The sequence below is a fragment of the Dasypus novemcinctus genome, chromosome 9, assembly GCF_030445035.2.
Source record: "Dasypus novemcinctus isolate mDasNov1 chromosome 9, mDasNov1.1.hap2, whole genome shotgun sequence".
NCBI lineage: Eukaryota > Metazoa > Chordata > Mammalia > Cingulata > Dasypodidae > Dasypus > Dasypus novemcinctus.
In genome coordinates, this window is record NC_080681.1 from 90,764,453 (window position 1) to 90,779,952 (window position 15,500).

At 41.4% G+C, this 15,500-nt stretch overlaps 1 protein-coding gene across 1 annotated transcript; it reads right to left on the bottom strand.

The window, feature by feature from the left end:
• Positions 1-2,013: 2,013 nt before the first annotated feature.
• LOC101442268 (olfactory receptor 2G3-like) lies at positions 2,014-2,949 on the bottom strand. The gene has a single exon (XM_004452999.2). It carries the CDS (start codon positions 2,947-2,949, stop codon positions 2,014-2,016), a length of 936 nt encoding a protein of 311 aa, XP_004453056.2.
• Positions 2,950-15,500: the final 12,551 nt, after the last annotated feature.

A 15,500-nucleotide genomic window follows, 5' to 3' on the forward strand; every position in this document is an offset into this window, starting at 1 on the left:
ATATAAATGTTAGAATATTTGATGATATCAAATGTTGAGGATGAGAGATGTGGCTTAGTATGACTACTCAAAAGAGTAATTTAGTAGTATCTAGTAAATTTGAAGTTTCTTTGATTCAACAATCTATGCAGTCCACATCTACACAAAAATTCTAGAGAGATACTTATATATGGAAAATATGCAAAGATATTTTTTACAGTATTGTATTGTTTGTAACAATGAAAAATTGGAACTAAATAATCAACAATGAGAAATTATATAAATGAAATATGGTATTTTTAAATCCTTGAGGTGGTGTGGACATCATGATCTCAGGGTCCAAAGGATGGAGGAATAAAATATGGATTGGTGTGGACTTACTGGTATTCTACTATAGAACTATTGTGACTAGTAATGGAAGAAACTGTAGCAATGATGTGGAGAAAGTGTCCATGGTAGTTGCTGAGGGCAGACAGAAGGAAGAAGAGATGTGATGTGGGGCATTTTCAGGACTTGGAATTGTCCTAAATGATATTGCAGGAATAGATGCTGGATATTACATATCCTGCCATAACCCACTGACCATACGGGGGAAGAGTGTATACTACAATGTAAACTATAATCCATGCAGTACAGCAGTGCTCCAAAGCGTATTCACCAAATGCAATTAATGTGCCACAATGATTAAAGAAGTTGTTGATGTGAGAGGAGCGGGATGGGGTGAGTGTGGGGTATATGGGAACCTTATGTTTTTTAATGTAACATTTTTGTGATTTATGTATCTCAAAAAAAACAATAAAAAATTTAGCTGTAATTATTTAATCCTTAAAAAAATAAGAGGAAGACAAACTAAATATGGAAAAATATTAACAAGTATTTATTTTGGATAGGGGAAATGGAGTCTTTGTTTTATTATTATCTATTTCTCTCTCTTTCCCTGTCACTTTGTCTCTATCTCTGTATCTATATATGTATATATGTGTATAAATTTCTTTTTAGAAATAAAAGTAAGGTTTAAAATGTAAAACCAGGCGGCGGACTTAGCCCAGTGGTTAGGGCATCCGTCTACCACATGGGAGGTCTGCGGTTCAAACCCCAGGCCTCCTTGACCTGTGTGGAGCTGGCCCATGCGCAGTGCTGATGCGCACAAGGAGTGCCCTGCCATGCAGGGGTGTCCCCGCGTAGGGGAACCCCACATGCAAGGAGTGTGCCCCGTAAGGAGAGCCGCCCAGCGCGAAAGAAAGTGCAGCCTGCTCAGGAATGGCGCCGCACACACGGAGAGATGATGCAGTAAGAGAGACACAGATTCCCGTGCTGCTGACAACAGAAGAAGCAGACGAAGAAGATGCAGCAAACAGACACAGAGAACAGACAACTGGGGTGGTGGGGGAAGGGGAGAGAAAATAAATAAATAAATCTTAAAAAAAAAAAATGTAAAACCAACAGAGTCAATTTCATAAAATGAGCCCGGACCAGATCAAATATTAGCAATATTGTTACACACATTTGTCTAAAATAATCCTAATTCATATTTTATAACACCTAGTGCAAAAAGTAATGCTAGATATCATTTGTAAGTGCGTGCCACACAGTAACATAAGAATGCATTCTTGCATAAATTGCCAATTCTTTGTCACTTTTGTCCTAAATTCCTTTGCACTGTAGAAAAGCATGTTTGCATATTAAACATTTGGCTGTGATCATGTTGAACTCATATAAACTTTCAGAGGTAAGGGGAGAATCCAGGCAAATCATAAAGATAATGGTCATGAGTGGCAAGGAAATAGTCTTTGAAGAAGAAATCCTTTGCCTTCAAAATGAGTCAGTTTTTGGGTGGTAAATGTTGAAGAATTTCTAAACCTTCAGTTTAGCAGTGGTCACACATTCTCCCCACAGCTCTCTGCTCACAGCCCCAGAAAGACACAGGTTTATTAGAACTTAATGTATCTTTGTGATTTGAAATGAATTCCGTCCTGTACTACCCCTGGCTTTGAACAATGGGCAACTTGGAAGCATCCTGAGTCAATGAACCATCTATCTGTCTCCAAATACTTTCAGAAAGGCTTCCTTTATGTCTTTGTTCCTGAGACTGTAGATAATGGGGTTGAGGAAGGCAGAGACAACATTGTAGAACAGGGCCAGCTTCTTGTCTCTCTCTGGGTCATACCAGGAACTGGGCCTCATGTACATGGTCATGGCTGGCCCATAGAACATAGTGACCACAGTGATGTGGGAAGCACATGTAGAGAAGGACTTGAGCCGCCCCTGGGATGAGCGGATTCTTAATATGGAGGCAAAGATGCGAACATAAGAGACCAGGATGAGGAAGAGTGGGACCAGAAGCAAGATGAAACCCAAGATGAAGTCCAACTTGTCATTGAGGGATGTGTCTGCACAGGCCAACTTCAGCAGAGCAGGAACCTCACAGAAGAAGTGGTTTATCTTGTGGGGGCCACAATAAGGCAGATGCATGGTGATGACAGTGTAGATTAGGGCCCCAGCTATGCTGATGGTCCAACAGACAGTGACCATCTTGATACAAGTCAGATGGCTCATGAGTAGCATATAGTGAAGGGGGAAACAAATGGCGATATACCTGTCATAGGCCATAATGGCATAGAGGACACATTCAGCAATGCCCAGGACCAAGAAGATGAACATCTGGGCTATGCAAGCTCCCCAAGGGATGGTCCTCCTTGGACACACCATATTAACTAACATCTGGGGTACAGTGGTGGTGACATAGCTTATGTCCACTAAGGAGAGGATACTGAGAAAGAAGTACATAGGTATATGGAGGTGTGAGTCCAGGTAGATCAAGGTGACAATGAGTCCATTGCCTAGAAGTGTGGTGAGGTAAAGGAGGAGAAAGAAGGTGAACAGGGCCATTCCAACCTGTGAATCACTGGAGAAGCCAAGGAGGATGAACTCTGACACAGAGCTATAGTTCTTCTTGCCAAGGCGCTGCATGATAGCCTGCCTCTTTAAGAGAGACAAGGGTTTCCCCTGGTCTATCGCTGGCCCTGGGGAAGGGAGGACAGAGTTGACAGAAGTTGAGCCATACCCCCCAACACCTTGTACAGTATCTTGTATAGATTAAGTCTAAATTTTGTTGAGTTAGATGAAATGAGAAAGGAATCTGGGCAGCTCTATCTCTGGTCAGTAGTCAAAATATCTGGATCCATGCCTCTAATATATTATGGGATACCTGACTTTCCACAGGTCCTTCTGCTGGAAGCTAAACCCACCCATAGAAAGTAAGGCATTAGGTAGCCATGCTTGTAGCAGGAAAATCAGCCATCCCCTTACCATAGCCAAAGTCAATCAGTACATACTTGTCCCACCTAGAGTAGGTTGATGTATCTCCTGAGACTTCAAAGTTATGACTTGGAAAGTGTGTGCCTCTGAAATGTGGGTGCCCAAGTCACTGTCAACCCAAAGTCCCAGGTGATCTGAAATTATAGAGGAGAGGAAAAGTGGCAGCTTCACTGAGATGAGAGAAGAGTAAATTTACTAGGAAGCAGGGGAAAGACCTCATATACCAGAGCAACTGAGACTGACCCTGGTTCCTGACTTGCTATTTCAAGTTCCCCTGAGTGCCAGCTGAAAACCTTGTTTCCTGTACTTGAATACTATGAGATTTTCTATTGAATGACCACCCCACCATCACCCTTGTAATCCAGCATTTTCTGATGTCCCATGGTTGTCACTTACCCAGTTGTATGACATTGGACAAATTGGACACCATTGGCTTCAGACTCCCCATCCATTAAGATGAAACATCTATAACACAGTTTTATATGCAAGAGGCATATGAGATACTGTATGTCAAGACATTTTGCAAAATATAAAACAGTAGACAAATACAAGTGGTCAGTATAAATTGAAAGGGTTTGGAAATAAGAAGATAGGGGTGCTAGTCCTGGCTCTACCTCTAATTTGTTGTGAGGATTTGGGTAACTCCTTATGCCTCTCTGAGCTTTAAAGCCATGTTTTTTTAATGGGGGCTTTGGACTTGGTGGTCTCAAGTTCTTTGATATCAGGAACACTGGGCTGGAGATCTCTGATTATATCAATGCTGTGAGCACCAAGGGGAGGGCTGAGCTGGGCAGTCAGCAGAGCAGGATGTTGTTGGGAGGCGATATCTTCTGCACAGTTAGAGACATGAGACAGGAATATAGGAGATTTCATAGGGCATAGACTCTGGAAGCAACACACCTGATTCTGGTAGAACTCTTTATCTACTCAAGTCAATCTCTCAGAATCCCATTTCCTTCATCTGTAAAATGAGGGTAGTATCACTTCCATAATGCAGATAGCATGAAATATGCCTTGCCTGTGGAAAGTGTTCATTAAATTGCAGCAATTTAGAAAAAATGGGTGGAAGGAGTTTAAAGAGGAAGGAGGAATGACATTAACATTCTCAAGCATCTGAGATTCCAAAGGGCAGGTCTAAAAACATGATTATGAGGACTGATTGCAGCAAGATGGTGGTGGAAGTTTAGAAATGAAAAGTTGTCTGAGGCTGTATAGCTATAAGGAGATGATGTTAGATCTGTGTGCCGGTAACTGGATGAAGAAATAAGATGTGCCAGATAAGGAGTGTGAAGATAAGAAGAAACTAGGGCAACTCAGCCTCCTGGGCAGCGAGAGGGGAAACTTTCAAGAGATAAGGGTTGGTCAGCAGTGCAAACAGCAAACCCTGAATCCAAGATAATGAAGGCTATGGATGTCTGATGCGCCCATGCTCCTCTCCATCTGTTGATACCATGGACCTGGACTCTTGCAATTGTCTCTTTCTGGCCTCCCTTCATGGGCCACTCACTAGTTCTGCAGCCCACCAGCAGAATTATTGTTTTAACTATCATACATCATGCCCCTTCTCACACCTCCTTACACTGGAATTCAAGGCATTTCCCAATGTGGGTCTAACTGATTCTTGATTTTGTGAGTTTCCCTAGTATCTCAGTGAGACTTTGGAGCCTGTATGCCAACAGTATAGCCATGAAAATGATCACCGTTTGGGCAACTGGGGTGCTCCTCCTCTTGGAGCCCCAGATCTTCAAGCTAGCTGGCTTTCTCCATGTCTGTGATGTATGACAGGCAATGCCCCACCCTTTCTTCTAGCTGTTCTTTTGCTGTTATCATGTCTCTTTCTTCACATCCTGCCAACCTTCAAGACCCAGCTCAGGTTTTCCCTCCTCCTTATCTGACTGGTCTACCTTATTTTATGAGTGTCTATTGTGTTCTCAGCCAGGCTGTAGGGAGAGGTTGATTCTCTTTTATATATCTCCACAGAGTCAAGCACAAGGATGGCATGTGTTCAGGGCTTGAAAGAACCTTGGTCTGTGAATAACTCATGATTGTAAGTGATTAGGGAAAACACCTAAGAGCCCATCCAGCCAGGCTGAAGTAGGGATGGGCAGAGTGCTCTTCCTATCCCAATGCTGGTTTTCCTCGGCTCTAACAAGATTTTGTCTTGCCTTTTGCTAACCTAGTAAGTGGTAGGACCAGGACTAAAATCTAGGTCTCTGGATGTAAAGTCTGCCAGGTTCTTTGCACTGCATTCTACTGCCCCTTGGAAAGACACATGTCAAGGCTTACAGTCACGTTAAATCCTCACACGAGGAAAACTCCATATACGTGCCAACTCTTCTCTGCCCTTTCCTCATAGAGAAGTAGGGAGAGGATGTCTTGTCAGGTGACCCACCAGGGAGCCTCAGGAAGTATTCTGGGTGTGTGGATGGAGGTGGAATGCTCCTGAGAGGGGCATGCACAATTCTGGAAATGACCATGTAAGTGCTCTACAGATCCCACTCTGGCTCAATAATTGTAGGAACTTGAGCAGCACTCTTAGAAGTTCTGCTCAAGTAGCCTCCTTTTCTCCTGCAGCAGTGGCAGCCTTTTTGCTCTTGGTCTTGTGATGCAGTAGAAAGCAGTTTACCTTCTTCTCCTTAATGCAGTTGCTCTACAGAGGAGATCTGCACATCTCTTAAGTGTGTTGGATGCAGAGCAGCCCTAGAAGGAGGGGCTTCCTGCCGGCAGACCCAGCAGTCCTCTTTTTAGTGAAATGGTGAGTGAATTTCCAGTCTTTGAAAAGCCTTGAGAATTCCCTGTCCATGCTGGTAATTATAGCACAGCGCCCCTAGGGTGGATGAAAGACAGCCAGGAAGTTCAATGCCCCCAAGACGTTTTGGGCTTGGTTTCTGAAGCTGATGAGCTGGGCATCCCTTCAAGGTTTCCGTTTGGGGACTGAGATATTTTCCCTCTGAGACTTGGAGGAAGGAGGAGTCCTGTGGCTGAGCTGCCACATCCTTGTGTGAAGAGTTAAAAGAATCATAAGTTGCTTCCTTCTGAGGCACTTCTGTGTGCCATTATAGCCTCAGGAATCTTTTCCAAAGCCACACACCTAATAAGAGTAAAACCAAGGCTTGGATATAGATAATAAAAATGTAACGAACACTTTTTAGTGTCTTGACAACTACTAATTTAAGGTACCTACCCAAGGCCACACACCTCATCATGATATAAATTTTACCAAACCTTTGGTATAACAATAACTACTATTGAACACCTGCTCTTATCAGATGTTACACCACACATAATATAATTAATCTTTCCAATAAGAACAGCATTAATTTTAACCAGGAAGTTCAGAGACTGTAAGAGAATTAGTGGCTTGTTCACATCACAAAGCTGATAATTTGTAGGACCTGAATTTGAACCTAGATCTGTCAGATGCTAAATTGTTTTGCTGCAGCATTTCTATGAGGTACAATGCTGAGGTACAATGCTGGCTTATAGAGCATATCTAAAAGGTTGGGTATAGGAGTCAGTTGGCCAAAGGACTGGGACAGGTATATAGCCTTCCTCCAACCCACTTTGAGGACACTCTTCCCAATTAATTACTCTCTTGGGTCCTTCTAGAATCCCAAGAGAAAAAAGTGCAGGCCTTTGGCCTGGCTTTATTAAATTCTGCGGGACAAGACTCACTGGAAAGGAACCTGCTGGGAGACACTGAGCAAGTATGAGATGATCCAGTATCAAGTACAGTTCAAATTCTCAAGGATGTAACAATGAAGGTGGAGTTCAGGACAAAGCAAAGTTCAGTTTGAGCATTGGGGAAACTGGAGGCCAATCATGAATGCTATTACTTTAGTAGAGGAATCAGGGCAAGAGGTATTTGGGGGTCAAGGAGTGTCTGTCTGCAGGGACTGAGCCACTGGATGAAACTGAAGGGCAGAAATGGGTAAGTCCTGTTCTTTGGGAGAGATCCTGGCAAGAGCAAGGCAGATAGTCATAAAAAGGACATGTTCTCAAGGCAGAGACCAAAGCAGACTGTAAGTGGAGCACAAAACCCAGCAGCCCAACAAGACAGGATGCTATGTCAGAGTGTGGGACTGGGACAGCTTAGTGCATTCATCTAGGCAACATGGACCTTTTTTTTTTAAGACCAATCTAAATTTATTGGTATACTTGACAGCACAATCTTTTTCTAATAGGATCCCAACCAAAGTAGTCTCTCAGACCAATCTAAATATAAGCAATAGAAAATAATTTATATTTCTCATTTTTCAAATAAGTAATAGAGCTCAAAAACTTAGATAAGTTAGTAATGGAGTCATACAAATTTTGAAAGGATAACCAAAGGTAGCTAATGATAAAATATTTACATATATCTTGACAAACATTTAGACAATATTGATTTATGTATTTCCCCAAAAAACAGCTGCTTTGTAGCATTTCTATACATCATAGTTAATATTTGAAATGTGTTTATTAATGGTAGATAATGAATATTATTTAATAAAAACATTATATTTTAATAAAGTACAAGTCATTCTTTTTACCATCTCCATAATTTCAGTGTTTTCTTTGTTTGATAAAATTTTATATTGCTAAATCAAAATTGAAATTTACATACACTTTCCTGCCATGGCCCACTGGGTGGACTGGGGGAGAGTATAGACTACAATGTAGGCCACACTACTGTTCATGTGATGCAGTAGGGCCCCAAACATATTCACCAGGTGCAGTGAATGTGGCATGATGATGGAAGAGGTTGTTGATGTGGGAGGAGTGGGGTGGGGGGGTGGGGGGTATATGAGGACCTCATTTTTTAAAATGTAACATTTAAAAGAAATTAAAGAAAAAAGAACAATGGAGAAAATGCTTTCAGCCAAAATAAGAGCAATATTGACTAGAAATTGATGTCTTTTCAAAATTATTTTACTTATAATTGTGTAATTGAGAATTTGTAATAAAATTATAAAAATAATGATAAAAAGTAATGAATTAATTAAGCTTTTACTTAAGTAGTATGCACTGGAGCATTTCTCAATCCAGAAGATAATGCTCTGCATCTACATAGAATTTTTGGGATTTCAGTTTGATAAGACATAACTCAAGGCTATAATTCTAGGTGGACTCTCAGACAACACAGAAAACCTAAACTTTGATGAGGTATTTTTATTCCTATGAGCAACAGCCTTAGAGTCCTTCTTCTTTTGTTAAATACGTATGCCATTAAATTTCTGTCTGTTCATTCCATATTGGCAGGTCCTGATACTATAAATGTGTCCCTCTTTGCAGAAAGACCGAGTCAATAAATGTATTTTCTAAAAGGCAACATGGACTTTCAAGGCTAACAAGCGTCAACCACAGTGCTTGGTATATGTGACCTATTTTCTTGCTTCCTACCTGATTCTCTTTCAGGCTTGGTTTCTAAAACCCCATGCATGCAAGGTGCTTGGCACAGGTTCTGGTATACAGAAAGGTCTAGGGCCAAGGTAGGTCCTTATCTTGACAGAAATAAATAACATAACCATTAAGAATTAGCCCAGTAGCTGCCAGTATTCACAGCAAAAACCCTAGCCCCAGGCCACCCATGTCTCAAGAAAGTGGGAGGGGAAACAGTGCCTGTTTGGTAGTAATTTCCTTCCTCTCCCAAAGATGGCGAACCTCCTGAAACTGGCTTTCTTGGGAAATGAAATAGAGATTTAACATTCAAGAGAGGACTGGATACCCATAAATAAATAAGCAGGTAAGGGATTTTAAAAAATGGAGCATGTCTAATGGGCCAGGCAGCACTGCACAAACCACTTAGTAGTTGCATATCAAATTGAATCATGATCTGGGTGCAAATCTAGTCTGATTTCTTCTAGCAACTCAAGCAAGTTCCTTAAGTTTCTTAACAGTTTCTTAAACTGTAAAATTTGGATAATAAGATGAATCTCACATGATTGTTCTGAGAATTAAGTCAGGTGAGGTATTTAAGCATCTGGTATCATACATGTAGTATGAGCTCAAGAAATTGGAGAAATTATTATTATTATTATCATCATCATATCATTTTTATTCCACTGAGATCACATAGTTCAAGTGGTGGAGATGAGGCTTGAGTCCAGACTTGGGCTCCTCTGAAGCTTGTTTCCTTTCCAGCACACTTTTCTGACTCTCAGCTTAGTTTCTCATCACCTAACACCTGGTCATGGTATATGAACCATTTTGCATATTGTTGGATTCAATTTTTTAAAATTTTAGGAAATTTTGAATTTATGTTCATAAGCAATATGGATCTGTGGTTTTATTTTCTTGTAATAGCTTTCCTTGGTTTTGGTATTGGAGCATGGCTGTCCTCATAGAATGACTTGGGAACTATTCTCTACTTGTAAATTTTTTGGAAGTGTTTGTGCAGATTTGAAACTATTTCTCCCTTAATTTATTGGTAGAATTCACAGATGAATCCATCTAGATCTGGAGTTTTCTTTGTGGAAATGTTTTAACCACAGATATATGGCTTTGTAGGTTATATATTTCTTTTTCGAATGAGTGTTGGTAGTTAGTGTTTTTGAATGAATTTGTCCATTTTATTTAACTTACAGTAATAAAGTTGCTCATAATATTCCCTTATTATTCTTTAAGTATCTATAAAATTTACAGAGATGCTACTGTTTTCAATCCTGATATTGAAAGTTTGTATTTTCTCTCTTTTATACTGATTGGTCTGGCTAAAGTATTATCAATATCATTTATCTTCTCCAAAAAAACAGCTTTTTGTTTAATTTTCTTCATTTTTTTCTATATTCTATTTCACGGACTTCCTGTTCTTTATTTCCTTTTGTGAAAGTTAGTGAATACTTCACAAGACTCAATTCTGACACCAACTCTTAGTTTAGGGGTCTGCAAGACCTTACCTGGTTGCTAGGACTCAAAGAACTCACTGAAGCTGTTATACTCATGGTTATGGTTTATTACAGCTAAAGAATACATGTTAAAATTATCCAGAAGAAGGAGATTATGGGACAGAGTCCAGGAAAGTACCAAACACAGAGTTTCCAGTTGCCCTTTACCTGTGGAGTCAGGACAAAATTCTTTTCGTGACATCAGTGTGTGACAACAGTCAAAGTATTGCCAATCAGGGAAGCTCACTCAAGCCTTGGTACCCAGAGTTTTATTGGGGCTCCATTATATAGACCTGGTTGAATGCCTACGTGGGTGATCTCAATCTCCATTCCCTCTCTAAAGCCTATCATTGGTGTGGCTCAAAGCCCACACCCTAAATCAAACTATTACTATCTGATTAACCCACGACCCCCAGGTAAACTAAGGAACTCCTATTAAACATGCCTTTCCACAGGTCTAGAGATTACCTCCAGAATCTGAGGATGAAAGTCCAGACATCATTTCTTACCGTGGAAGCAGAGGTCATTGATATGAAATCTTTTCTTTTCTTTTCTCTTCTAATATAGTATTTTAGTGTTATAAATTTCTCACTATAAATATGATTTTAGCTACATCCCGCAAATTTTGATAGGTTGTATTTTCATTTTCATTCAGTTTCAAATATTTGCTATTTTTTTGCTTTCTTTTCTGATTCATAGGAAGTTTTTAGAAGTGTGTTTTTAGTTTCCAAATATTTGGAGATTTCTTAGATATCTTTCTGTCATTGTCTTTCAGCTTTTGTGTATCTGAAAAAAATCTGGATAAAATATTCCAAATGACAGTCTTTTTTCTTTCAGAACTTTAAATTAGGCATGGCTTCATGGTCTTTTGGCTTGCATTGTCACTGACGAGATACCTACTGTAATTCTTATCATTGGCCCTCTGTACATAAGATGCCTTTTTTTTTTAAACTGGCTGCTTTTAAGATCATCACTGGTTTTAAGCAATTTGATTATGATGGTCTTGGTGTAATTTTCTTATACTTATTTTTCATTGACCTTCTTTTTTTTGGACCTGTGGGTTTATTCTTTCATAATCACATTTGGAAAAATTTAAGCCATTATTTCTTCAAATATTTTTTTTATTTCCCCCTCTACTTCTTTGGAGACTTTTATTAAAAGTTCATTAGACTGAAAATTTTCCACAGTTTACTGATACTGATAGCCTGTTGATTTTTAGTCTTATCTCTCTGTATTTCATTTTGGCTAGTTTGTATTGTTATTTTTCAAGTTTACTAATCTTTTTTTACTGCAATGTCTAATCTACTGACAATCCTATTCAGTGTACTTTTCATCTAATTCATTAGAGTGTTCATCTCTTGCAGTTTGATTTCTGTCCTTCATATTTCTTCTGAATATATTCACTCTTTCCTGTAGCTTCTTAAATATAGGTCATAGGTATTTCCTGTTCCTATTATATAATTATATAACAATCCTTTAATGAATGCCCTTGTCTACCTATTCTATCATCTCTGTCATTTCTGAGCTGGTTTCAACTGAGTAGTTTCTTCCCCTTGTTATGGGTCATAACATAAGCCTTTGGGCTTGAACTGTTTCACTGGCAAAGAAGAGGAGAATAGATAGTCAACGAGCAAGTATCTGTCACAATAAAATTGTATGCTAACTGTGGTTTTAAGTAGGTGAGAAAAACCCGTATCATTTAGGCATATAAAAATATTAGAGAGAAACATCCTTGAGTCATAACCAAAATTTTCTTTTTTGAATGAAACTACAAGGTAAATCTTTTCTTTCTTTCTTTCTTTTTTTTATTTTATTTTTTACCTTTTTGTGCCTATTACATTTCTTTGATGAACATGCATTACTTTTGTGTCTCAGAAAGCAGAGAAGAATGTATGAGGGATCATCCTGTGCATAAAGAAATCCACAGTGGAATGAGCTCTGAGCTGAGCATGGGGGTTCTTTATTTCCTGCTCAGCCTCTACCACCTTGCACCTCAGGTAAGGGCTTCAGGAACAACTCAGGATTCCTGGGAAGTCTGGGGTGTGACTTAGGGTGGTCATTCTGTAGGTGACCCAGGCACCTACAGAAAAGCAGGAAAGCTGAAGGAAGACTTCATTCCTAGGCTATAGGTTTGAATGTCCCTGGGCTTGTCCTAACTCCCAGGGCACTGTGGTTTAGAGGCACAAACTTAAAGTCAGGCTGCCCTAGATTGGAATCTTGGCTTCTTCTAAGAGCTGTTTGACTTTGGATACGTCTTTTAATCCAAGTGTCAGAGTCTGCATCTGTGAAGTGGAAATAACATACTTCTCTCAGAGTTGTTGGAGAATTAAATAACATAATGTATGTGAAAACCTTGGCACACAGAACATGCTAAAAAAATGTTGGTCTCTTTTCCCTCTTCCCTTCCTATCACTGGGTGGTATCCTTAACAGAAGCAGGAGTCCTGCTGCCCCCAGAAGTTGCTGCTCTTGGAACTAGAGTTCATCAGCCAGCTGTCTCTCACTCCTGGGCACCTCTAACTTCAACTTTGCCCATTCCACCTATAAGTCCTCCTGGGTGGAATGGGCAAAGTTGTACTGGATCATGACAGTGGGATGCAGTATTGACTAGGAGAATAAACCTGTGTAGTTGAACAGACCTGGGTCACAATCCCTCCTCTGTACTTAATGCTCTGAGTTTCCATTAATAATAACGCTGCAAGGATTACTGTAAGGATTTAGTTCATATCAAATGCCAGGCCATCATGACCACGAAAAAAAAATAGCAACTATTCTTATGATATAGAGAACATAGCTCTATTTATAGAGAGGAAACTAAGGCTCTGGGAAGCTAAGTGACTTGCTCAGGGCAGAGGAACTGATTCTGTCTGATTGAATCCCTGGGTTTCCTGCTGTACCAGTTGCTTCTGCTGAGGTTGTGTTTTGGATCCCTTAGCTGCTGGGGACAGAAGGGTGGGGCCATCCCTGTGGCTGTTAGTGGGAAATCTCTGTGGGGGCTGTTGCCTAGCATTGGAGATGTTGGGTATGGGCAGGGACCCAGTGTGTGGGAAATGGGTGGGGTCAGGGCGGGGACGGTTTATCCGGAGGAGAGAGGCTAATGCAACAGCCTCGCATTCCCTTGTAAGGAAAAGGTATGGACAGGTAGGGGATACTGCATTGTAACACAGACTGGATTCTGGAGGAAAGAGGAGAGTGGTTATAGCTGGGAGGGCAGACGGTACAGTGTCGGGGAGAAGGATGCTTTAGAGGACATATCAACGATGTCAGAGGGGAGCAGTACTTGCATTTAACTCAGAGTAAGAAAGGATTTCTCTGAAGGGCAGGATCAAAGATACCTAAGAATAGATTAAGAGACAGACATGCCTTGAAGGCATGTGAACAGGGTTGGAATATCCTTTCCCAGGGAGGCTGCAGAGAAGATATTTAGTCTGGTAGGATCTGAACTCTCCAAGATTGCCTCCAACCCCAAGGTTTGGTGAATCTCTGAAATTGTGCAGAGTGTATCTGTGGGGCTGTCATCAAGGGAACAGGAGGGGCTACAACCCAGAATGGATGATAGTGAGTCCCAGAGCCTGCTTGCTCTAGACTCCTGCCAGCCTCTCCTTCAGTCCAGCCCCAGATGCAGCCAGGGACAGAAGTTCTGTGGGAGCATGGGGACTGCCTTCCTTGGCTGGGAGGGGAAGACTAGGGTTGGGGGAGATGGTGCCATGGGTAGGTGCAGAGTCTTATCCTGAAGGCAGCATCTACCTGTGGAGCTCAGGGAGCCATGCCAGGTTATGCTCTGGCAGGAAGGGGTGAGTGGAGATGGCAGCTGCCCAGGCTCAGCTGCCAGGGCGCCTGAGGGAATGCCTACTCCTCTCTGAACTGTGAATTCTGCCTCTCAGCTTTGATCCCTTTCTGGTGTAGGAGGGCTCTTTCATGCCTCTGTGATCCTTTGTATGTCCTTTTCTGTCCATATCTGTACCTTTGATTCTTCTGGCTATACCCCTCTGAATCTATTCTTGTCTGAGCCCTAGCCCCTCCTTACACACTTAGGTGGGGGAGCTGCCATCTCAGGGGCCCCTCTACCTCACTTTTGTCTCCCAGAGTCTCCTGATCCTGCCAGGCTCCCTTGCCTCAATGCATCTATCCCCTGGCACTGTAGATTCCAGTCCCTCAGAGAGGCTACACCGTGTTTCCCTTGTACCCCAGAGCTAAACCTCGCTCCTCTTCCCAAAGAGCAGTGAAGATACCAGGACCTGTCCTAGGCATAAGCAGGAGGATATGTGGGAAAGAAGAAGCTCTGGTACCACCAGCCTGGCCTCTGACCTCCTACGCATGATGGTATAGAGGGCAGAGGGACATGCAGTCTCAGGCAGGGCTAGCATATGGTCATGTCACTGTGCTTGGAGGGGGCACCAGTAGGACAGGCTGGCATTGTCCCCTCCCTAGAGCTGCACATTTGGGGAGTTTCTTTTTGGCCTGACGAACTGCTTCCCCTGGTTTTACTTGCTCTGTTTTTTGGCAACAATTTCTGCTCTTTTGTCCCCTTTTAATTCAGTATCTTCACTGGAGGAGGCAAGGAACAAGAGAGGGAATGAGCAAGTAAGTAGTGGGGGGTGGGAAGGGAGGAAGGTGAATGGAAGAGGGAGGACCTGTTTTCAAGCAGTTCAGCTCAACCTCATTCTTGTCATAGATGCTCAGAAAGGCAGTATTACCTAGTGGTTATCAGCATAGGCTTTGGAGTCCACTACAAACTGTGAACTGGGCAAGCTGCTCTTTCCTAATCTGTAAACTGAGAATACTAATAAAACCCACTTCACAGGGTGGCTATTTGTAGGGCTGATGCTCAGCTTGTAGGCATTCTGGTATGACTTTACTTGTTCTTTATGACAGGTTCTTTCTGTTTGGAGGGTGTCCGTATTCGTTGACAAATCTTTCAACTGTCATCCCAGTTGTAGGGATAAAATAAAATAATGTATTTAAAGCACACATCACAGTGCCTGGCACACAGTAAGTTGCTATTATTATTATTAGCTGGGACAGCTGAGTGAAATGGTAGAAAGATTCATAACACTTAGTGACAACTTTCCCAACCCTCCGCCTATCACAGCTTGTCGCTGGTTTCTTCTGAGGAGCTCATGAGACCTTTAGACACAGGTATTTTTCTCCTGACCTTTGGGGAAGAGGAGACAAAAATGCAGGGAGAGAGAGAATGCCTGTAACCTTCCCTATCTTTCTTGTTCTGGTTTCCCATGGTTTCCTGGTATGTAAATCATTCTGTAAGTATTTATTGGATCCTAGTATGTACCAGACTCTGTATTAGGCAACGAGATTACAGTAAGAAACACAATAAAGT